The sequence below is a fragment of the Hemicordylus capensis genome, chromosome 6, assembly GCF_027244095.1.
Source record: "Hemicordylus capensis ecotype Gifberg chromosome 6, rHemCap1.1.pri, whole genome shotgun sequence".
Taxonomy (NCBI): domain Eukaryota; kingdom Metazoa; phylum Chordata; class Lepidosauria; order Squamata; family Cordylidae; genus Hemicordylus; species Hemicordylus capensis.
Window position 1 is genome coordinate 34512958 of NC_069662.1, and position 23871 is coordinate 34536828.

A 23871-nucleotide genomic window follows, 5' to 3' on the forward strand; every position below is an offset into this window, starting at 1 on the left:
GAATCATTGCTCTGTTCTGAAGTCACTGGGTTGTCTTAGGCAAGCCTCAGTTTCAGTTCCCCATCTTTCATATGGGGACAATAATATTAAACAAAATATTGTTGTAAGAACTGCAACAAGATAATGTATGTGAAGTGCTTTGAACATTCGATACTGGTATACAAATGCTAAATATTATTATTTTTAACGCATGTGCGTTTATTCACTTCTACCAAATCCAATACAGAAAATGATCCAGTGGGAATAATTCACCTCTCATTGCAGCTGGAAAGGAGAGAATGTGGCCACTACGGAAGTTGAAACAACCCTGACAACACTTGAGTTTATCCAGGAAATCAATGTATATGGGGTACCAGTGCCAGGTTAGTCTGAAATATTCTTTTTAGCTCATCATTGTTATACCACTCTTAAGTACAATATTATCTTAAAAGAAGAGCTTCTCAGTATTCACTATCTGTCATGCTGTCATCTGATGTGCCATTTCTAGGCACAATTTGAAGGACATGTTTAGAGATGAACATGAATGAATGAATAAATGGATTTTATTATTACAGTCAGTGACCAGCAATCAAAAAATAAAATTGAAAATAAAAGTAGAGTAAAATCAAATCAAAAACAGGGTTGGGCGATAGAGTATCAAAACATATACATACAGAGGTCTCAATTACAATTAATCGATTGCTCCCGTCTCAGTTTGCATGCTGTGGCACAGAATTTTTCTACACCAGCTGTAACTGCTGTATACTGGTTTGCCAGAAGAAAGGAAGTGTAATACTCTTCTAATTGACCACACGTGCTTTTTATAAGTGGTTCAGTCGAGGCAATATGAATGTCCCTGTAATATAAATAATATAAAAACATATGTGAGATGGACTCAATATTGCCCCAACCGCATGGACATAGCTGGTTCCTTAAATCTGCCATCCAGAATGACAGAAGGCAGGGCATTAAACCACGCCAGCAAGAACGCTCTCCTCTGGTTTAGAGTGGTCAAATTGGTAAGGTATGCAGCTGGCCGAGGGGAGTATGAGAAGCCACCTGGAATGCTACTAAGGTTAACAAGACTTACATCAGATTGCTTCTCCATAGCCATAATATGTTGTTTAATAATTTTTTTGGTGGCATCATGTCCCAGTGAAGGTAGATATTGTGGAAAGAGGCCATCTCTGCCCAATTTGTCATGAAGGCTCTTACACCAGTTGGAATGGAACTCATCTTTCACTACCCGGGGGGCCATGTCCTGATGGCAAAAAAATATAATTTGAGCCAGTAATTAAATGTGTGAAGCTACCCCTGAGCCTTGACTCTGGTTAGACCCACCTTTAAGCATAGGATGGCATTTGAAACACATCTAGGCACCTGGAATATGGCATGAAGGAATCTAGAATGAATGACTTCCATGGGTTTGAAGTTGCAGGTGGAATAGATCTGGACCCTGTATACTATTTGTGCCAATGTTTTGCCATCTATACCTTGGCAGCTGCTGGGATAAAATAGCCCCGCTCTAATATGGAAGAATTTTAATATAGCAGATGCACTCTTCTGTGCACTTCCTACAGCATGTTCGCATCGTGTACCCGTTGTACCATTTGCGTGCCCAAGAACTTATAGCTCCTAACCTGCTCAACCCTACATCTGTTAATTTGCTGTTTGTGTTCTTTCGGTTTTTTGGCAAATACCACAACCTTAGTCTTTTGGGTATTTATTACTAGGGACTTATCTTTGCAGAACTGTGTAAGTCATTGTAGTGTCCTCCTCATGCCAACCAATGACCTCGATAGTATAGCTGCATCATCGGCATAAAGTAGGATTGAGATGGGTCTGCCTGCTAGTTTAGGCGGGTGAAGGTTGGGATTATCCAGAAGGGGAATTAAAAAATCAATATAGAAATTAAACAGAATTATATTTTTATTAATATAGAAATTTAATATAGAAATTAAACAGAAATAAAACATATACAGCCTTGCTTAACCCCCTTCAGCGTGGCTACAGGTTTGGACAGATGACCTTTATTATTGCACTTCACTCTCAGTGAGGTGTTTTCATATAGCATACGAATGAGCAGGAGTAATCATGGCTCTATAGAGGTGTTGGCCAGTTTGCTCCAGAGTTGCAATCTAGGGATGGAGTCGAAAGTGACATTAAAATCAATAAATGCCACATATAGAGAGGAGGAGGGTTTACCAGCATACTTTTGAGTTAGATGCCGTAAAACCAAGGCATGGTCCAATGTGGACTGCCCAACTCAGAACCCAGCCTGTCCATCCCTAAGGATATTCTCCTGCTCCTCCCAATCAATACGCTTGTTACAGAGCTGTCTGGTATACATTTTACTAACTGTGCTCAGGAAGCTTATTGGGCGATAGTTAGATGGATTGGAGGGTTGACCTTTCTTATAGATAGGGACAATAACTGCAGTACCCCATTCTTCCGGTATGCAAGCTACCCGCTCAATATAAGAGAAAAGATTTGCCAGTACTGGGGCCCACCACTCAATGTTTGCTTTTAATAGCTGCACAGGGATCAGATCTAGTCCAGGTGCTTTGCCTGGTTTTAACTGGGACACTAAGCTAACAATTTCTTGGGTGGTGACAGGAGACCAAGCAGGGAGAGAGTCTAAATGAAGCAAAAGGGATGTATCCCTGGTATAATCGGCCAAGTAAAGGGTCTTAAAATGTGCCACCTATTGTAACACCCCAGCCTGGAGGAGTTCCCACTAGAACTGGCCAACACAATAGTCCAGAATGCTCTTGAGTCTTTCACTCTGGAGGCTGCATATAGCCATTCCCAGGATTCCCTAATTGCAATTCTCTTTTTCTTTCTTATTAATAGTTTATATTGCTTCCTCTGTTCTAATATTTCTTGGGCTTTCACTACATCCATGTTAGCCCTGTACATTTTGAATTTTGTGGCCAGGTCCTTTTTTGCTGCAATGCAATCTTGGTCAAACCAACTATAGGATTTACATCTCCCACTGGGGCCAGTTTTAGTGCCTTGACCTAGACGTTGCTGGATCTTCTGGACAAGGGTTTGACAGTGAGTGAGGACACCCACATTCAGGGGCTCTGACAAGAGGAGTGCACCAAGTTGCAAGAATTCATCTGTGGACAGAAGATCCCTGACTTGCTTTTCTAATTGTGAAGACCATTTGGCCCTTATTGATCTAGAACTTTCACAAAGGTCAAACTGAGGAGGGGGGGCTCTTCAATTCTCTCCCCTAGGATCTCTAGGATAAGGGACAGTGGGAGATGGTCACTGACCATTCGTCCTTCTATGTTAAATTAAATCAGAGAGCACAGTACATTTCATGAAACAAATAATATATAATCCAAAACACTTGGTCTTAGCCCAGACCAGCAGGTGAACTCGCCCACAGTATCCTTATCCATTGCCCCATTTAGCCCAATGCATTCATTGTACAAGCCAAGTAAAGGCCTGTTAGGCTGCAGACTTGATCTTTAGACTGATATCTCTGGAGTGGGGGTGGACAGTCCCTTTCCGGTGGGTAACTTTGATAAGTTCTGTACAAGTGATCACCATTTGGACCCATTCTAGCATTAAAGTCATTTCCTATTATGATATTAAATGTGGGAATTGTACCAAAAGTTTGTCAATATAATTTTTAAGGCCATCCCAAATCATCCTTATGCTAGCATGAGATTTCTGGGGCGATATATACACATTTATGACCAGCATATTATATTCTTCCAACTTGATTGATTGATTGATTATGTGCCGTCAAGTCAGTGTTGACTCTTAGTGACCACATAGATAGATTCTCTCCAGGATGATCTGTCTTCAACTTGGCCTTTCAGGTCTCTCAGTGGTGCATTCATGGCTGCAGTAATCGAGTCCATCCACCTTGCTGCTGGTCATCCTCTTCTTCTCTTTCCTTCAACTTTCCCCAGCATTATGGATTTCTCAAGGGAGCTGGGTTTTCACATAATGTGTCCAAAATATGATAGTTTGAGCCTGGTCATTTGTGCCTCCAACTTGATGACAACTGATTTAGCGAAATGAAGAAAAAGGGTCAGCTCATCCATCTCCACCCGCAGTTTAGTGGAAATAAATAATCCCAACCCCCCTTTGACTCTGCCCTGATAAGTCCCAAAATTGGCTTTCAGTCCATAAAAACATAGCCCTCGAGTTGTATATCCGCCATCATCCAGGTCTCTTGAATCAATATAATGTCAAATTTAGACAAGTAATCTAAGAAGGAGCCACCATTCTTCTTCGCAGTCCATCCAGCCACATTCCAGGACAGGATTTTGATGTTTGGATGATTTAAGAGTCATTTGGGGTCCTCATCCACCAGTGATCCCTTGGGAATGGCCTCTAGATTAGGGCTGTGTTGCAATCGGGGTGATGTCTGCTCCTTCCCCACTGTTGTGTCCCGTTGGGCTTTCTCCCCATGCCCAGAGGTTTCTGATGCTAACATGGGGGATATATGCCCAGGAATTTCAAATATGGACGGGGAGGTGCTGACATGACTATTATTTTCATTCATAAGTGGCACTGCCGGGGCACTAACCTCTTACATGGCATCATGAAATTCCTGCTCCAGGAATTTCAGAAACATCCTCCTCAGGGGTGCTAGCCTGACTCTATCCTCAATGAACTTTAGGTTGCCAATTTAAGCCTTTGTAGTTGTACTTTTTATTATTCTGGTTTCTTTTTTAATAGCTATTAATTTTTCTTCTTGTTGTGTTTTATTGTAAGCCAATGCCATTTTTAATTCACTTCTCCACTCCAGACCTCCCTTTCTTCAAGCTGTTTTGCCCAGAATGAGTGGTTTTACAGGTTTTATTACATTTCTTTGTATGTGACGCATAACTCCAGCTTTAAATACTCCATTCTGGTCTGGTTTGTTCCAGGTCATGAAGGAAAGATCGGGATGGCAGCCATAAGTCTGATGAAAGGGTTATCCTTTGATGGAAGGCAGCTGTACAGACATGCCAAGGATTACTTGCCCAACTATGCCATACCTCACTTCATCCGCATCCGGGTGAGAAATCTCTCTATTGCTTTGTTCTGTTTTCTGCTTCTGCTTGCATGAGCTAAACATCTTATAGAAAAACATGGAGTCTCCATAAGTGAATCCGTCTCTACCTCTTAAGCTGAACAAGAAATTGGGTGGCTGATACAAAAAGAAACTGAAAGAGGAAAAGGATTAATAGACTCATAAGCTGTGACCAAGTTTATAAAAAGCACCTAGTGGCAGAATTAAAGAATTGCAACACAGCAGTGTAATGTACCAGCTGAAAGGGAGGAGATGTAATGTTTTAGGGGACCACAAATATAGACAAGAGGAATGTTGGTGTCAGTGGAAGCTTGCATAGCAGGGCTTATAGCAGGTTTAGGAGAGGCCATTTTCATCAGAATCATGGCACACGGGCAAAGAGTTAAATGCCACTGTGTGTACTGTAGTCCTGATCTTGACTGAAGCTTCCTGCAGCTGCTAGTTGACTTAAGAAAAAGGAAGATGGACACTCTGATGACATGTTTACCATCTGTCCGGTTGGACGCTTAGGCTCATTCCTGCTGCTGTACTCACTGTCATAGTGTTTCTCACACAGGAGGCCTTGGAGATCACAGAAACTTTCAAGCAGTGCAAAAGCCAACTGGTGAAAGAAGGCTTCGATCCTGCTGCCATCAGTGATCCCCTCTTCTTCCTGGATGACTCAGAAAAATGTTACATACCGATGACTCTGCAGATTTACAATGCCATCGCAGAGATGAAAGTGAAACTGTAAAGGGGACTTCCAGGCATGGTGGTTCTCCTTAATTATTCTTAGGGACACCCAGGAGACCCCAAGGACACCTACAGTTTGTTTGGTTTTTTGCTTCTTGACTCCTGACTGGGAATGGAGGAATCACTTCAAATTATTATTTGATTTTTTAAAATAGTGTATAAGAAGAAATTATATTAATTTTAAAAATAACCAGATACAGATCATCACAATAAAACTATATTTTTTCATTAAATTAAGGAGGAGAGCTCCTTAATGTAAATTAAATTTAAATTAAGGAGAGGAGATTTGGTCTTGTGGTAGCAAGCATGACTTGTCCCCTTAGCTAAGCAGGGTCCACCCTTTTGCATATGAATGGAAGACTTGATGTCTGCACACTGTAAGATATTCCCCTTGAGGATGGGCCAGCTCTGGGAAGGGCATCCCTCCCTGGCATCTCCAAGATAGGGCTGAGAGAGACTTCTGCCTGCAACCTTGGAGAAGCTGCTGCCAGTCTATTTAGACAATACTGAGCTAGATGGACCTATAGTCTGACTCAGTATATGGCAGCTTCCTATGTTCTTAAATCTCTGCATGACAGAGTGTATTTAGCAATAAAGATAAAAGGAGACAAAAAAGAATTTGAACACATGATAAATCTATTAACTGCCTAAAGAGTTAATATTGTAAATGGTATTGGTTAAAGTGCACATTTCGTAAACAAATCAGTGCATTCCAGTTTTTATAATGAGTTTTAACATTACTTATCCCTTCCTTTCCGGTACCTCAACAAATGAGTAAGTTTTACCAAGTATAAAGTATGCCAGAGCCAGTGCAGCCAATCTGGTATACTTGGATTCTCAGTCTCTTTCCATTTGCTAATAACCTCAGCTCCTACAGCTACTTAAAGATTAACTACTACTTCTGTGATATTCTCCTTGTGTATCCTAAAAGATATATTGTTTGAGTGGGATTTTAAATGAGGACACAAGTCTTACAATAACAGGTGCCCTGGTTATAAATTGTCTTTTTTGGGTGGCTTCTCCATGAAGCTGGGTGAGGCAATGGCCTGGTTCATACATAACCTGTGGTTCCATGACCCTACCCCACTCTTCTGCCTGTGTTTGGATGTACTGGAGAGCAGTCTCTCTGCAGTCAGCGAGACTGCAGAGAGGTGAGGGAGCTTCCTTCTTGACAGAAGGACAGCCTGCACAGCCAATCGGGTCAGAGTTCCTCCCTCAGCTGTGACGAGCACAAACTGTGGTGCCAGCGTTTCTACATAACGCTGGCACTGCAGAAATGGAGTTTGCGGTGGTCAAAATCCACTCTGACTGAAGGTTCAGAGTGGAGTTTGGCGAGGGAAAACGCAGGACGCTTTCCCCCAGTTCAGGCATTCAGATTTGGGAACTGGAGGTGAAGGGACCTATGGTTTCCCATTACGTATGAATGGGGCTAATGTCACACAGGACCAGGTTTAACTGAGGTTCTGAAGTACCTCTCTGCATCAGTTCAGTATTGAAATTTAATAAATAAATGAATAAAATAAATTAATAAAAAACAAATTGAAATAAATAAATAATGTACAGTATATATTTGTGTGTGTTCTTCAGAATCCTGCGTGAGAAGTTGGTTTGTATAACAAAAAAGAAATACATTGGCTGATATCCAGACAAATACTGCAATGAACAAAGATGCGCGCGCGCGCGTGCACACACACACACACACACACACACACGGTTCAGGCAGATGCCCAGGGTTGCATCATTGCATGAGCCAGTGGTGTAGCCAGGTTGAAGGTGGCCTGGCTGCAAAATCTGGAGCATGCCCACCTCCCCTTCACTCACTGCTCCCCGCCGTGACTCACCACCCATGATTTGTTTCTCGCTGCACTGCAAAACCAAGCTGAGTTTTCCTTCTTTCCTGTGGCTTCCTGGCATCCCATGTGGCTGCCCCACTACTGGCCTTCGTGCACACACAGCACCATGTGAACACCATGGCAAAAACCTGCTGATCCCTTCAAATGGGGTCTTGCCTGCTGTCTCCTCAAATGGCTCTGCATGTGCACATTTGCCAGCTCGTGCTGAGAGGGGGCTAGTGTGGCAGTGGAAGGGGCATGAAGGTTGGGGGTGAGCAGGTGCAGTCCTCCACAGCCCTGTGGCCTGTGTTCCGTGCATACACTTGCCCAATGGTGGCCACGTCTCTGTTATGAGCTCTCACTCCAGAGCAAGTGTCGCAAAAAGGATGATAGCTTTGTACAATGGCCTGCAGCTCCCTGCAACATATATAAGGACGGAGGTTTCACACCACTGGTTGTGCAAGCCCATCCAGCACAACACTAGTCTAGAATGCAAGCTTCTGACTTAGCAGAACTGGCTAGCACAACACACTTGCAGACAGTAGCTCAATAGGTTCACACTAGCACAACATTCGTCTGCATTTCAGCCACTGATTTTTTTAAAACCTTTCTGGTTTTAAGCTTGATAGATTTTCTTTCATTACGTTAGTGAAAGTAGCTTTCAATGGCAGGAGAGTCAGGAGGGAAAACTGCTTAAAATAAATCCATCAGTTTTAAAATGTGGGTCTTCTGAATGCTTACAATTGCTGGAACATTGCTCTAAGAAGGCATATCATTTGTCACCATGGATGCTTTAAAAAAATGTACAAGATGGGAGATCCAAGATGCTTCCCCCCACCCTTGGTAGCTATGTAAGAGAGCTATGGGATTTTGGAGGATGCTAATATCCAGCATACTCTGAATGAGATGTTCCTGTAGCAGCTGCTTCCCGAGTCAAGACTAGGCCTATCGAATTAAGTAAAAATTGAAAAAAACCTAAAACATACAAAACAAACAAGCAAGCAATATTCATGAGCCACAATTTTATTTGTGTACAGCAACCAGTCAAGTATTTGGTGAATATCAGGAAGCATTGACAGCTATTACAAAGACTGAATAGTTAAGAAGGAGGGAGAATTTGATTAAGCCTGATCAATTAACCACCTATTTAAGAACAAATAATGAATTCTGGAAGTACACACTGCTTGGAATCCTGTAATTAATTATATTTCAAGAACCTCTGTTAACATAATTATGAATTATGACTCACGTAGCACAATCCTAAATAAGTTCCACTGTGTTTAGTGAGGCTTATTCTGTAGTATTTTTGTTTATTTTTACGTTTATATCCTGCTCTTCCTCCAAGAAGCCCAGAGTGTTGTACATTCTCACAACAACCCTGTGTGGTAGATTAGGCTGACTGGCTCAGTTTCACCCAGTGAGTTTCATGGCTGAATGAGGATTTCATCTTGGATGTCCAACATAGTAAATCTGATTGGTGTCTCAATGGGAGACCATTGGGTGCTTTTCAGAGATTTCTAAAGGAAGGGTGAGATAATAAATCATAACTGTGTGAGCAGGACCTTTGTTAACTGAACAACAGCTGTGTTTCAAGAAGTTCAACAGCCAGAGCATCTCATGTCCCGACGTGCCAGACCAGAGGAACAAATTTTTTTTAAATCACATCCCTGATGTCTTTGTTTCTCAAGCTATAGATCACAGGATTGAACAGAGGGATAAGGAAGGCATAGACAACGGCTATGATCCGATCACAATGCAGTGATCCAATCCATGTCAAGCGCATGTACATGAAAGTAATGGTTCCAAAAAAGGCAAGAACCACAATGAGGTGTGAAGCACAGGTGGAAAAAGCCTTCTGGCGGCCTTCTGAGCTCTTGATCTTCATAACAACCGTCAATATCTTTGTGTATGAGAGAAGGATAAGAAAGATGGGGCAGAGGATGACCACAGAGTGGAGCGAGAAGTCTATCATAATGTTGGTTTTTATGTCTGTACAGGCAAGGCTGATCAGTGGGGGGAAATCACAGAAAATATGATTTATACGACCTTGCTGACAGAACGGTAATCTGGAAGTCAGGATGATTTCTGGCAAGGGAAGCACAAAGCCACAAGCACAGCATCCAAACACCAGCTGGAAGCACAGTTTGGTCGTCATAACAGTTGTATAATTTAATGGAGTACAGATGACTAAGTATCGGTCATAAGCCATTGCTGTGAGCAAACAGGCCTCGGTGATCCCTAGGCTGTGGAAGAAATAGATTTGCAGAAGACAGCCATGGAAGGAGATGGATTTCTTGCTTCCCAGAAGGTCCACCAGCATCTTGGGCATAGTGACTGTGGTGTAGAAGACCTCCAGGACAGCCAATATGGCAATAAAGAAATACATGGGGATGTGAAGGCGGGGGGTGGCACAGATGATGGTGAAGATGGTGATATTGGCACTCAGGATCAGCAGGTAGATCACAAGCAAGATCACAAAGAGGAGGGTGTGGTAGTTCTGCAGGTCCAGGAATCCAAGCAGCTCAAAGTCAGGTGCCAGTGTATAATTGGTGGACTCCATGACCATCTCCCCAGACTGGCTGATTTAGAAAAGAAGAAAGAAATAGATCGGCAATGATGGAAAACTGGTAAATGACAGACATTAATTTCATGCGTTCATCTCATTTTTCAAACATTGTCATTTATTCTGGACTGAGTATATATGTATGCAGTTTATTCTTTGTGGCAAAATATTGGATATTTGGAAAGATTGTCTTACCAACAAGGGTTGCCAGATCCTTCTCATAAGACTGTAAATACAGAGGAAAATAAATCATGCAAAGCCTTCAGAATTATCCCTCTTTTGTCTACACTGGCACTCCATATCTGTGACTGAAATGGATTATTTTTTCTATCTCTCCATTCTTCAAAAGGGGATTTGGTACCTGGGATGGAAATGAATTAATGTTTCTCCTTCTTCCAATGAAGAATTGAACCCTTTCATCTAAGAAGGGAGAATAAAGCTTCTTTCCCTCATGGGAACATAATTTTTTCAGCTCTATTGCTCACCAGTGGGAGTTTGCCTCAGAGAGAAAGCAAAACAACAACCTTGATCCTCAGGGGAAATGAAATAGCTGATTTTCAATTTAAACAGGTTTGTGGAGCTTTTCTAGAAGGAACATAATCCCAGCTTGTTTGTAAATGATGACATTTCTGTTACAGGCTGGGAAAGATTGCACTGGAAAATCAGGATCTTGAAGTGAGTTGCTTGCAACATGGCCTTCCACTTTGTCTGGTTTACAGGTAATACAGAACAGGAAGGCAGCAATAACTTTCCCAAGCCTAGAAAGGTTCTGCGTAACTCAAAAGCTTGCTTAACCCTCATGCTGCATGAATTAAAAATACCATTTAATCTGTTTTGCCTAACAGTCTTACGGAATTAATATAGCAGCAACTATTGATATGTAAAACTGGACTCTTACATGACCAGGATACATTCAGGGACCATCAGTACAACCTCTTTTGGACTTTAAAACAACACTTTTTTTTGTCCCCGCCCTCACCCAAATAACAAGATACAGATCTAAACGGAGTCTCCAAAACCAATGATTACGAAAAGACAAATGAAGCAAAAGTGGTACATAGTTCCGAGACACTGTTTGTTTGTTTGTTTGTTTGTTTATTATTCTGTGTAAGCCAGTGTTCTACATTATAAGGCCCAGCTCCCATCAATCCTATATGTGGCTCTCTGACTAATGGTTTATGGGGCCGGTGTGAAGCACCAGCTGAATGCTCTGCACAGCCCCCTCTAACCATGTGGAAGTGAACATTCCCACTGTGCAGTGCTGCACTTTGCCCAGCAGCAGTGGGGCTCCTTTAAGGGAAGTGGAGCCCTTCTGAGGCCCTGCACCATCTTGGAAGCCATACATGGAATGCTGGGAAATGTAGTGCTTCCCAGTGCTTTCCCCATAGAGCTCTTAAGAGAGGGCTCTGTTGCTCTTAAAGGGCCCTCCCAGCACTGAGAAAAGCACTGTGCAGTGCAGAGGTCAGGACAGTGGGAAATGGCTCTCACATCAAAGGGTGTTTTGTTTTTGTTTTGCTAAAGTGGCCCCCCACTAGAAAAAAGTGAAGACTACCAGTATAAGTAAAGATCAACATCCAGTCTAATGCTGTGCTTGCACAAAAAGCAAAGTTGTACACCATAAAAATATTGTGTAACTGTGCAAAATCCCAAAGTCCCTTGCATTCATGTTCCCTGCAATGTATACAGCCTGAGCAACAGGTTGCCCAGCAGGAGGCACACTGCAGGTTTTGCATGTTGTGCAAGCACAAGGACTTTTGCACTATCACTCTGCTAGTCTGGAATGGAAGCTCCCAATGCAGTGGAATAAGCTAGTGCAATATCCTTACGCTTTCACGATAGGTTTTGTTAAAGCTAGCACTCCGACTCACAAAGTGGCAACATGGCTGGTTCTTTATTAGAATGTTCAAACAAGCAAGAGAGGACAGCAAGTGAACTCACTGTTCAATTCTGAGTAGCATCTACAAGACAACATTATATAGGGCAAAACTACACACATCTCTTTATATAAAAGGCTTAGGTGGTCCGTGGCAAACGGTGTGTGGCAAGCCCCACCCACACAGTGCTTAACCAATCAGAGGTAACAGAGCAGGAGCACTGTAATGATTGGGCAGAGGGAATTCCATATGCAGATAGGGAAGAGGAGCCTGTGACGGTTAAAATTGGTTGGAATGCAGCTGTTACTGGTGGTAGGATTGTAGCGGAGAGAAGAATCTCTCTCTATAAAAGGATAGTGGGCAGTGGTCTGCAAAGAGAGGGGATGTGAGGGAGGAAAGAGCCCCTTCGTGGAGCAATCAAGTACTAGCACAGAGATGCTCTGCGTGGGTTAAGCTAGTTCTATAGATTCCTTTTACCATACTTGTTTTTCACTTTGTTACTCCTCTCTCCTTACTCAGTAATGCTTTAGACACAGATATAAAGAATACATTTTGAGAATGTAAGTAATATATCTGTCACACATTCCAAGGGGCAATAAAACCATGAACAACTGCACCAGCTGTACCAAGGGGAGAAACAAGACAACAAAACAATAAACATTCCAGGGCTGCATCTTGCTGGTCAATTTTCCCAGAGCCTAACCAGTTCACTACAAGTTCAATACATCTTGGATTCAGGAATCTCTTGCTGGTAACTTAGCATAGAAGCTATGGCAAAAAGACATAGAAAAGACAATTCACACAATTCTAATTAGAGTAGGTGGAATCTCCTACTTTAGCCCAGGAGCTGTGTGCACACCTGTTCTGTGAGTTAAAGACAAAGTTGGAGGCACTGGCAATTATCTTGTGCTAAACAGCACCTGTGTCAGAGGACTTTTTCTCCTGTTAAAGACCTAGGTGTAACTGCTGGGTTGGAGGGACCCTCTGACCTAGCTGCTGCTTAGCACATGATCACTGCCGACATCTCTGACCTTGTTTCTAATTCAAATACAATCACAAACAGAATCATGCACAGCCCCTGAACCAGGGTAGGAGGCTACCTGTGTGAACTGCCTTCTCGCCTATTAGCAATCCTGGTGCTCATAGTGTTTAATGTAACTTCCTTTGCAAAAGCACCCACAACGGTGACCATACAGTCATCCCTCACCAACCGTGGGTTTCCCAATCATGGTTTTAAGTATCTCCATGACTGGGAAATTGTAGCAGGTCTTGCCAACTATGACCTGAGTATCCATGGTTGGTGATATTTTTTAACAATTTGGGTTCCCCCCCCCTGCAATTTCCGGGAGTCAGGGGATGATTTCTGGGGGTCAGGGGATGATTTCCAGGGGTTCAGTTTTGGGGGATCAGGGGATAATTTCCGGGGTTCCCCTTCACTCCTCTTACTGACGCATGGCAATTTGGAGGGATCATTTCCTATTTTTAACTGTATTTTGCAGTCTTTTAACGACTGCGATTCCCCTAACCCCATTTGCCATTGATTTCAATGGCTCGCCAACTGCTAATTCACCAACTGCGAGGTTTTCCTGGGACAGAACCCTCTCAGTTTGTGAGGGATGACTGTACTTTAAAAAACCCAAAAAACCTATGATGAATCTAGTGGTCAAAATGCATCAGTATCCAATATGTCTCCAAGCCTGCAATGGCACATCTGGAAGTTTAATCATTTTTCTAATCTCTTCTTGAATGTCTTTGTTTCTCAAAGTATAGACAATGGGGTTGAAGAGTGGGGTGAGGACAGCATAGATCACAGCTATGATCCTCTCATAAAATAATGACCTGGCTTGAGACAAGCGGACATACATGAACCCTGTGGTTCCAAAAAAGGCAAAGACCACAATGAGATGGGAAGCACAAGTTGAAAAAGCCTTCTGACGCCCTTCAAGGCTCTGGATCTTGGATACCACAGCCAATATCTTTATGTAAGAGAGGACTATAAGAAATACTGGGCCAAGGATGACAAAGGAATGGATGATGAAGTCTATCATGATGATGGTGGATGTGTCGAAGCATATGAGACTAAATACAGGAGGGAAATCACAGAATATATGCTTGATGTGAGTGGTCCCACAGAATGGCAGTCTGGAAAGCAGGATGATTTCTGGCAAGGGACAGGCAAATCCACAAGCATAACATCCAACCACCAGCTTGAAGCAGTGTTTGGTGGTCATGGTGGTTGGATAATTTAATGGAGTACAGATGGCTAAGTACCGATCATAAGCCATGACTGTGAGCAAGCAGGCTTCTGTAATTCCCAGGGCATGGAAGAAATAGATTTGCAGAAGGCAGCCACTGAAGGAGATGCGGTTCTTCCTTTGCAGCACGTCTGCCAACATCTTGGGGATGGTGACAGTGGTGTAGCACATTTCTAGAACAGCCAACACAGCAATAAAAAAATACATGGGGATGTGAAAACGAGGGCAGGTCTGAATTAGGCTGAGGATGATGGTGTTGCCACTAAGAATGAACAAGTAAATTAGTAACAAAATGACAAACAGCAATGTGTGGAAATTCTGCAGGTCTCGGAACCCAACTAATTCAAATTCAGTCACCATAGTCTCATTGGTGGCTTCCATCTCTCCTGGATTGGACTAATGGGCTAGAAAAACAAAAGAATGAATGATGCATTAACAAGGGAAGATTGAAAAAGGAGTGTTCCATGTGTACAACATATTTTGATTAACAGGGAAAACGATAGAAGAAAGAATTGGATTAGCAGAATGCTATCGGCAGAGCTGGGCACAATCAATTGTTGGCCTCCAGATCAATATTTAGCAATAAGTTGCCCAACCTTAGTTTTCACGGCCACAGCTCGACCCAAAAGCTTAACCTAGCTTCCCATTCCAGCCACAACCTACACAGCAATTGCTTAAGAAGACCTGAAATAAAAAGTCCTTTAGCAAACACCACCACACCGAAAATAACAATAACAACAAAAACCAGCCTTCCTGAAAGTGAGCTTATTATCAAATCATTTTAAAAAGTTTTGGTTAAGAAATGGACACTGAAAAGGGCTCAGAAACACTGGCCCCTGAGTTATGTGGAAACATTTCCATTGGGTTTTCCCACTGGAAGCTGTCAATTTCTTTCTTACAGGTTTGCAATTAAAGACAGTTTGGTTTGTGTAACTGAGGGGTTGCTGATCAGATTCTAAATCATTTTCACACCTCTTGACAAGCTTAATTCATCATTGTGCAGGCAACATCCTTTGAATTGAGTGAAAGGGCTCTTAATGGGTTCTTTGAAAATAAAATCTCCTGCAGTGTTAGGTTGGATCAGTTTCAATCTGTGACTCTTGAGGATGTGGACAAGCTGCTTGGAGTGGTGTGGCCTACCACTTGTTCTCTGGATCCTTGCCCGACTTGGCTGCTTCTATCTAGCAGGGAGATTGTTGGAGGTGGCCTAGTTAATATCATGATTGCATTGCTTAGGGAAGGAAGGATGCCCCCATGTTTGAAGGAGGCAATGGTTAGACCTCTCCTTAAGAAGCCTTCACTGGATCCCTTAGCGATGGATGAGTTATAGGCCAATCTCCAATCTCCCTTGGTTGGGCAAGGTGATCGAGGTGGTGGCGACCAACCAGCTCCAGGTGGTTGAAGAGGAAACTGATTATCTAGACCCATTTCAAACTGGTTTTAGAACTGGCTATGGGGTTGAGACAGTCTTGGTCGGCCTGAGGGATGACCTCTACCGGAGAATCAGTGGAGGGAGTGTGACTCTGTTGGTTCTTTTGGATCTCTCGGAGGCGTTCGATACCATCAACCATGGTATCCTTCTGGATCGCCTGGGGGAGTTGGGGATAGGGGGCACTGCTTTGCATCTGGAATCTACTTGAGTGGCTCTTGGGTAGATTCCAGATGGTGGAGCTTGATGACAGTTGCTCCTCAAAACAGGAGCTGTTATATGGAGTCCCTCAGGGCTCCATTCTGTCACCAATGCTTTTTAATATCTGCATGAAACCGCTGGTTGAGGTCATCAGGAGGTTTTGTGCTGGGTGTTATCAGTATGCTGATGACACCCAAATCTACTTCTCCTTTGCATCCGCATTGTCAGGAAATTGTGTTCATTCCCTAAATGCCTGCCTACAGACAGTAATGGGCTGGATGAGGGATAACAAACTGAGAATGAATCCAAGCAAGATGGAGGTGCTCATTGTAGGGACTCAGAATCTGAGGGATGAGTTAGATCTCCCTGTGCTGGATGGGGTTACACTCCCCTGGAAGGAGCAGATGTGCAGCTTGCGAGTACCCCTGGACCCAGGCCTCACCCCGGTATCTCAGGTGGAGGCTATGGCCAGGAGTGCTTTCTATCAGCTTCGGCTGATTCAACAGCTGCATCCATTTCTTGAGGACTATGACCTCAAAACAGTGGTGCACCAGCTGGTGACCTCCAGGCTTGACTATTGCAATGCATTGTATACGGGGCTGCCTTTGTACGTAGTTCGGAAACTTCAGTTAGTTCAAAATGCAGCAGCCAGATTGGTCTCTGTGCTAACCTGGAGAGACCATATTATGCCTGTTTTGAAACAGCTACACTGGCTGCTGATATGTTTCCGGGCAAAATACGAAGTGCTGGTTATTACCTTTAAAGCCCTGAACAGCTTAGGTTCAGGTTACCTCAGAGAGTGCCTTCTTCTGCTTGATCCCCACTGCATGTTAAGGTCATCTGAAGAGGTCCATATCCAGCTACCACCGGTGCGTCTGGTGGTGACTCAGAGGCGGGCCTTCTCTGTAGCTGCTCCTGGACTGTGGAATGCATTCCCTGCAGAAACCCGCAATTTGAATTCTCTATTCGCCTTCAGGAGAGCCCTCAAAACCTATCTGTTTGGCCTGGCCTTCCAGGGTTTTTAAACAGTTGTAATTGGTGTTAATATTGTAACCTGGTTTCAGGGTTTTTAAATTGTTCTGATTGTTTAATTGATGTTTTATGATGTTTTAATTGTTAATTGTTGTTGTTTTATGCTGTTTTATAATTTCTGTTTTAATTGTTAACTGATTTTAATAGGCTTGTTTTAATTGTAGACCGCCCTGAGCCATTTTGGAAGGGTGGTATAAAAACTGAATGAATGAATGAAAGGTGAGCAATAGTGGGATGGTGCCGCCCCAGGAAATCCACTCAGTTAAAGAAATGAGCATCTTATTCAGCAAATAGGAACACAGGAAGCTGCCTTATGCTGAGTCAGTCCATTGGTCTATCTAGCTCAGTATTATTTATACAGACTGGCAGCGGTGTCTCCAAGGTTGCTCTCTCAGCCCTATCCTGGAGATGTTAGAGAGGGAACTTGAAACCTAGATCCTCTTCCCAGAGCAGCCTCATCCCCTGAGGGGAATATCTTACAGTGCTCACATGTAGTCTCCCATTGAAATGCAATCAGGGCGTACCCTGCTTAGCTAAGGGGACAAGTCATGCTTGCTACCACAAGACCAGCTCTCCTCGACTAGATCAGTTTAAATGATCAGTTCAGAAAATCAGAAATGATTTTCGCTTTGGAAAGAAAATGTGCTAAAGCTTCTCATACTAACAAACAAGCAAATAACACCTCCCTTCAAATCACATTCCATTTCTGTAGAAGCAGTCTGGATTTCAGCATTCCTTGGATGTTTCCTTGGATGACGAAATGTTAGTACACGCGCTGGGACTGACAATGTGGAGGACCAGAACAAAGTCCTTTATTTGTCTGTTCAGTTCAGTGCTCAGTATCTAATACCAAATAACACAGTAGTGGAGATGGCCACTTGTTGGCCCACAAGATCATTGTTCATTTCTTGAGGGGCAAAGTACATACTATCCACAAATAGGTGTGAAGAAGCTCAGGGGTGTAGTAGAGAGGGATACACAGGGACGGAGTGCTGGTAAGTCTTGCCTTCTCTGGCTGTCAGGGTGGACATGGCCATGGAGCCTATCATGGAGAGTGCCTGCACTTCTGAATTTGCAACTACATTGCTACACACACACACACACACACACACACACACACACACACACACACACACACACTGTTGATTAACTAAGTAGAAATATAATGGGCAAGACATTTTGGCTTCCGCCTTCTTCAGTTGCTTTGATGTTATAGGCAAGGTGCAGCAGCAGCAGCAGCAGCAGCAGCAACAGTTATGGGATGTCTGTGATGTAGTGTTCAGCAGTCTAGGATTGGCAGCTGCTGAGATGCCATATAACTGTCTAAAACGGTTACTGCAACTATTCTTAGGGCAACACCTGACAGCTCAGAAGCAGCCAATCCTAGACTGCTGAACACTACATCACAGACATTCCATCACTGTTGCTGCAGCCACCGAACTTTGCCTCTATCTGAGCAACTGAAGAAGGAGGAAGCCAAAACATCTTGCCCATTATATTCCTGTTCAGTCCATCAACAATGCATATGTACACAGACACTCTCAAGAAGCAAAAGGAAGAGCAATATGCCTTTGCCTTTCCATCTAGCTACACATACCTGCGATAAAAAGGAGATCTTTTCTTGGAGTTTTCAGAAGATATATCAACGGCCTCATCAAGGAAGAGAGAATATATTTCTTTCCCAAATTCCCAATGCATATCCATTTGTTAATTATTTCGGAGACTATTGTTGTTCAGAGCAAAATGTTTCCCCAGGGAAACAGCCTATACTACTGAGTGTAAAAATAGACCTTTTATAATCCAAATACGCTGAAGGATCTTTATTTGGAAGAAACTGGATCCAAGTCAGCAAGCACTAAATATTAAGGTGACCATCTATTTCACATCATAAATACATTTAACACTGATATAAGAACATTGTGTTAAGAGAGGATCTTCCATCACAAAAGACTGTTCACATAAAAAGCATGGGGGAGGAGGGTTTGATATCTGTTCACAGGCTAACCTGAAAGACTGGGTTAAAAACCGTAGAAAACAACCATGAACAGAATATCAGCTCTGAATAATACAACCAGATTTCAAAAGAGAAAGATTGCAACTAACTTCCTCATGCCACAACATATAGTACAGATCCACAGGTATGGCCCCTCACCAGTTATGATATTTATGTTGTTAATAAAAATATGACATAGGGTAGAAAACTACCCCAAAATGAATGGACTTTCTATGGTGGAGTAGTTTCTATCCTCTGCCTGTGTTAAGCCTTTTGGGATGGGGAAGAACACCCCCTTTCCCTTTGGAAACTTCAGTTTTGGATTATTACATGGAATTTGTCAGTTATGGAATCATGTTATTTGCAAGATAAAACCGGGTTTCAGATAACAAAAAAACCTATCAAATACCGGGATTAACCTAACTGGTAATAATAAAGATCTGTTTAAGAACAACTATTTGCCAGCATGGAAATCTGTTTTAACAGACCTAGACAGGTGGAAAAAATTAAATATTTCTTGGTTAGGAAAGATAGCATCAGTTAAAATGAATATTCTACCAAAAATGAAATTTCTATTTCAAATGATTCTGGACAGAATTGAAGACAAAATGCTGAATTTATGGCAGAGATACCTAAATTCTTTTATCTGGGCTTATAAGAAACAAAGAGTTAAATTCAAGATCATGCAAGATGTTAAGAAACAGGGAGGATTGGCCATTCCCAACCTGAAATTATACTACCATGCTAGCTGCCTGACATGGATTTCAGATTGGATTACAATACCATATGGTTCGTTCATGGACATGGAGGGATCAGATCTATCAGAAGGGTTACATAAATATTTAGGGATAAATACGATAAGGAATAATCCAGAGATAAAATCCCACTCAATTAGAAACAGTTTGCTGTATGTTTGGAATAAACACAAGAAAAGGATCAGCCCGAATATATTGCCTCTTGCATCTATTCCAAATATTTTTTTTCATGAAGAAGAAAATTCTAACAAATATGATCCTTGGAAAGAGAAAGCATACAGCTTGCAAAACTTAACCATTGGGAATCTGAAACCTAAATCATTTCAAACTCTTACACAAGAACAGTCTGAGGAACCTCCATAGTTCCAATATTTACAAATTAGCTCGACTGTGAAGACAATGATAAAAAAACAAGGGGGTGGGGGAATCTTAGAGATTTAATAGAATTTGAGGTATTAATAACTAAAAGTGTTGACCACTTACTGGGGCGAATATACAAGCTGTTGTTAAAATACGATACAGAAAGAGAACAGGTTAAAGACTGTATGATTAAATGGATGTGAAACCTGAATAAAACAACTGATATGCAAAACTGGGAATACCAGTGGAAAGTGAATATTAAATTCACCGCAAATAGTCTTTTAAGAGAAAACTGGTATAAGATGTATTTCCATTGGTATATTACTTCTATAACTATTAGTAAGATTCGATAGTAATTATCCAGGGAATTGTTGGAAATGTAAGCAGCATCCTGGGGACATTTTCTCATATGTGGTGGACCTGCACTAAGGCAGAATTCTGCGGGGGGGGGGGGAATCCACCTTAAGATGCAGCAAATTCTAAACATAAATTTCCCCTATTCACCTTAACTCTTTTTGTTAAATATGATTAAGTCCAGTATACCTACTAAATATACGGAGCTATCATTATATATGATTACTACTGCCAGGATTCTCTATGCTGTTAACTGGCGATTACAGGAAATTCCGACTTTGGATGATTGGTTATTAAAACTATGGGAATTTGCTTCAATGGCCAAGGTGACAGTTTATTTGTGGAATAACTTGGAAGAATCATTTACATTAGCTTGGGAACCTTTTATAAACTTTAACATAACACGAGGTTTGCATCCAGCCCAAAGGTTTGGCTTTTCTTAACAATGAGGGTGAGTTTATTCATTACTTACATTGGTTTGTAATTTTTATTACAGGACGAGAAGGGTGGAAGGGGAATTTTGGATTGTTATTTTTATTAATTCATACTAGCTGAACCCGCACAAAGCATCTGTGCGGTAGTACACTGAGCATCCCCCCTCTCCGCCCCCCAACTTGCCCTCTCGCTCGCGCTCTCCCTCCACTTGCCCTCTCGCTTGTGCTCTCCACCCCCGACTTGCCCTCTCGCTCACGCTCTCCCCCCAACTTGCCCTCTCGCTCTCCCCCAACTTGCCCTCTCGCTCATGCTCCCCCGACTTGCCCTCTCGCTCGCGCTTCCCCCCACATCCCTCCTGATCCCACTCTCCCCCCACATCCCTCTCGCTCCCGTTCTCCCCCCACATCCCTCTTGCTCCCGCTTTCCCCCCACAACTCAGCCCTCAGCCTTGGCCCATCGGTGGCCACTTCCACCCCACATCCCTCTTGCTCCCGCTCTCCCCCACATCCCTCTCGCTCGTACTCTCCCCCCCACAACTTGCTTCACTTGCTCCCCCGCCACAACTCGGCTCTCACCCTTGGCCCGCTGGCGGCCGCTTTCCTTCAGTATTCTGGCAGCCACTCCCCTTCAGCCCGCTGGTGGCCCAGCAGCAGCCGCTTCTCCTCAGGCCACCGGCTGGCTTGGCAACAGCTGCCTCCTTAACCAGGGCCTGCCACTGCCTCCTCCCACCTCCTCCTCCTAAGCCCATTGTCTGTCCCGGCCTGAGCAGCAGCTCCACCCCCGCCTTTTCATTGGTCGTGGCTCCAGAGGGGCGGGGCTTGCCAAACATCCCCACGAATCCCCACATAGTTCTCTCCTCGGTCGGCCGTAAGAGAATTAAATATATAGATATAATTATTATATTGGGAAGCTCAAGAGATGATTATGTAATCATTTTCTTTCTTTTTTAAAATGTTAAATAAAATTGAATAAACACTAAAAAAGAGAGAAAAAAGAGGAAACTTCAGTTTTGTTTCCCCTGATGATGATAGTGTGGCCAAATTCAGATATAACGTGAAACCAGAGCTAAAACAAGGCAGCGATTGGAACTCCATTACGTCCAAATTCATGCAATTGCGGTTTGACGGCAAAAGCAACCTGCAGTTTGCCTCGCCAAACTCCAATTGAACCTTCGATTTGCAGTACGGTTTGCTGCTGAGTCCTGAGGTTTGGCTGCCGACGCATTATGTCCAAAAGCGGACGCCACCATAACTGTAGTTTCATGCTGTTTTAGAAACTGAAATCATAGAGATGGCAGCAAAGACCCCATTAGAGTGCTGGGGCAGAAAAATATAGCGTGTGTTGGTTGGTTCCTGGGATCAGGATTAAAAGGCAGCCCCAACCAGGGATTCTGGAACAGCCAGTTTCTATTTTTTTGTACAATGATGTTGGGGAAGAGGGGTCCAGCCTCTTCTCCTTGTGGGACCATGTGCGGTCCCTAGGCTTACTCATGAAAAGGGCTGGGCAGCAGGATCAGCACTGCCTCAGTAAAAGGAATGATTCCTCATATGTGACGAGGGTGGATGCTGTTCCCGAGCAGACTGCTCACTCATGAAAGTGTGAGTCCATGGCGATACCCCTTCAACTCATGAGAAGAACTGTCTGTGGGGACAGGAGTCTCAGGCAGAATAGCTGGTCTTGTGGTAGCAAGCATGACTTGTCCCCTTAGCTTATCAGAGTCCACCCTGGTTGCATATGAATGGGAGACTAGAAGTGTGAGCACTGTAAGATATTCCCCTTAGGGGATGGAGCCACTCTGGGAACAGCAGAAGGTTCTGAGTTCCCTCCCTGGCAGCATCTCCAAGATAGGGGTGAGAGAGATTCCTGCCTGCAACCTTGGAGAAGCTGCTGCCAGTCTGTGAAGACAATACTGAGCTTGATAGACCAATGGTCTGACTCAGTATATGGCAGCTTCCTAAGTTCTTATGAGTGATGTCATCTCATCTCCCACGGACCGCTCTCTCATGAGAGTGTCAAGCCATGGCTGCTAGAAAGCAAATGCTGGTCAGCCAGGTTGCTCTATACAAGCAAGCTGCAATAGCTCCCCCTGTCTTGGTGACTGCCTCGAAGAAGCTGTCAAGGCTTGCCCTCTGCCATCCCATCTGCCCATCTGAACTTGTCTATCTTTATTTTTTCCTAGGACAGCATCCTCACCCTCCTGGGTTCGCTGGAAATCAGGGCTCCCCTCTCCCACAGTTCCCCATGGCAGCAGATCTCCATACGGTGCAACGTCTGTCTGAACCCTGGAAATTTGAATGAGAGGAAAGGTCTGTCCCCGGTCCTGGTGTTTCCTCAGTCTGCTCAACCGGCTAAGCCCAGACACACAGAGCATCAAAATCTCCTTTGGGTGTGTGAAAGGAGAGGAGCGGGTCACTATGCAAAAGTTTTATCATTAGCCAGAGAGCGCGGTGGTCCCACACAAGCAGGGCCCCCTTTGTTGGGTTAGCTCAATGCATGAGCGCACAGTCCAGCAGTAGACCAAATGTTTTTGTAAACCTAAGGTCCTCCCTCGTAGACTGGCCCTCTCAGGAGAGTGCTAGTCCCCTGGAGGCAAGCTGCCACGGGGACAGGTGTGTGGTTTGTGCTCCATGGACTGCTTTGCTGGGGTGAGCCCTCGCAAAAGCATCCTTGATCACAGCAGGCCAGACTCCAGGATCCTTTGCCCTCCCTCATATACATATCCCCTCCTAGGAAGTAATCATATTCCCTTCCCTTTCCTGAGCAACAGGAAAATAGTGCTCCCCCCAAGATCCCCCCCCCCGCCAGAAATAGTGCTTGTGCGAGACAGTTTTGTTTTGGGGCTCTTAAAGGGGAAGAAGGGCTTGCATTAGGGGTGTGCACGGAACCGCGGAGCTGCGGTCCGGCACTGGGGTGGGGGGTTCCATTAAGGGCGGGGGGGGGCTTTACTTACCCCTCCCGCGCTTTCCACACACTGCCGCCGTAATTATTGAAGAAATTGCTCCTCCGATGGCTGTTCCTATTTTAAAAAATGGCTGC

At 43.6% G+C, this 23871-nt stretch overlaps 3 protein-coding genes across 6 annotated transcripts in view; 1 reads left to right on the forward strand and 2 right to left on the reverse strand.

Annotated features, from left to right (window-relative positions):
• LOC128330098 (long-chain fatty acid transport protein 2-like) overlaps nucleotides 1–7319 on the forward strand; it is a 37011-nt gene extending 29692 nt beyond the window's left edge. Inside the window, exons 8-10 of the mRNA XM_053262409.1 lie at nucleotides 265–362; nucleotides 4875–5005; nucleotides 5577–7319. Coding sequence (XP_053118384.1) covers nucleotides 265–362; nucleotides 4875–5005; nucleotides 5577–5753 — 406 coding nt within the window. The 3' untranslated portion in view covers nucleotides 5754–7319. The remainder of the gene's footprint in view (nucleotides 1–264; nucleotides 363–4874; nucleotides 5006–5576) is intronic.
• Nucleotides 7320–8591: 1272 nt separating this feature from the next.
• LOC128330102 (olfactory receptor 6N2-like) lies at nucleotides 8592–23865 on the reverse strand. Of its 4 annotated transcripts, XM_053262414.1 has the most exons (4): nucleotides 16664–16719; nucleotides 14634–14680; nucleotides 10343–10373; nucleotides 8592–10163 (listed from the first exon to the last, which is right to left on the reverse strand). In XM_053262414.1, exon 4 carries the CDS (start codon nucleotides 10148–10150, stop codon nucleotides 9239–9241), a length of 912 nt encoding a protein of 303 aa, XP_053118389.1. In that variant the 5' UTR covers nucleotides 10151–10163; nucleotides 10343–10373; nucleotides 14634–14680; nucleotides 16664–16719; the 3' UTR covers nucleotides 8592–9238. The 4 variants fall into 4 exon arrangements, with proteins under 4 accessions (XP_053118389.1, XP_053118391.1, XP_053118390.1 ...); XM_053262416.1 differs by lacking the exons at nucleotides 10343–10373; nucleotides 14634–14680; nucleotides 16664–16719 and adding an exon at nucleotides 23786–23865; XM_053262415.1 differs by lacking the exons at nucleotides 10343–10373; nucleotides 14634–14680; nucleotides 16664–16719 and adding an exon at nucleotides 21411–21530.
• On the reverse strand, nucleotides 13413–16771 carry LOC128330099 (olfactory receptor 6N2-like). Its single transcript, XM_053262410.1, has 2 exons — nucleotides 16664–16771; nucleotides 13413–14680 (listed from the first exon to the last, which is right to left on the reverse strand). Exon 2 carries the CDS (start codon nucleotides 14655–14657, stop codon nucleotides 13695–13697), a length of 963 nt encoding a protein of 320 aa, XP_053118385.1. The 5' UTR covers nucleotides 14658–14680; nucleotides 16664–16771; the 3' UTR covers nucleotides 13413–13694.
• Nucleotides 23866–23871: the final 6 nt, after the last annotated feature.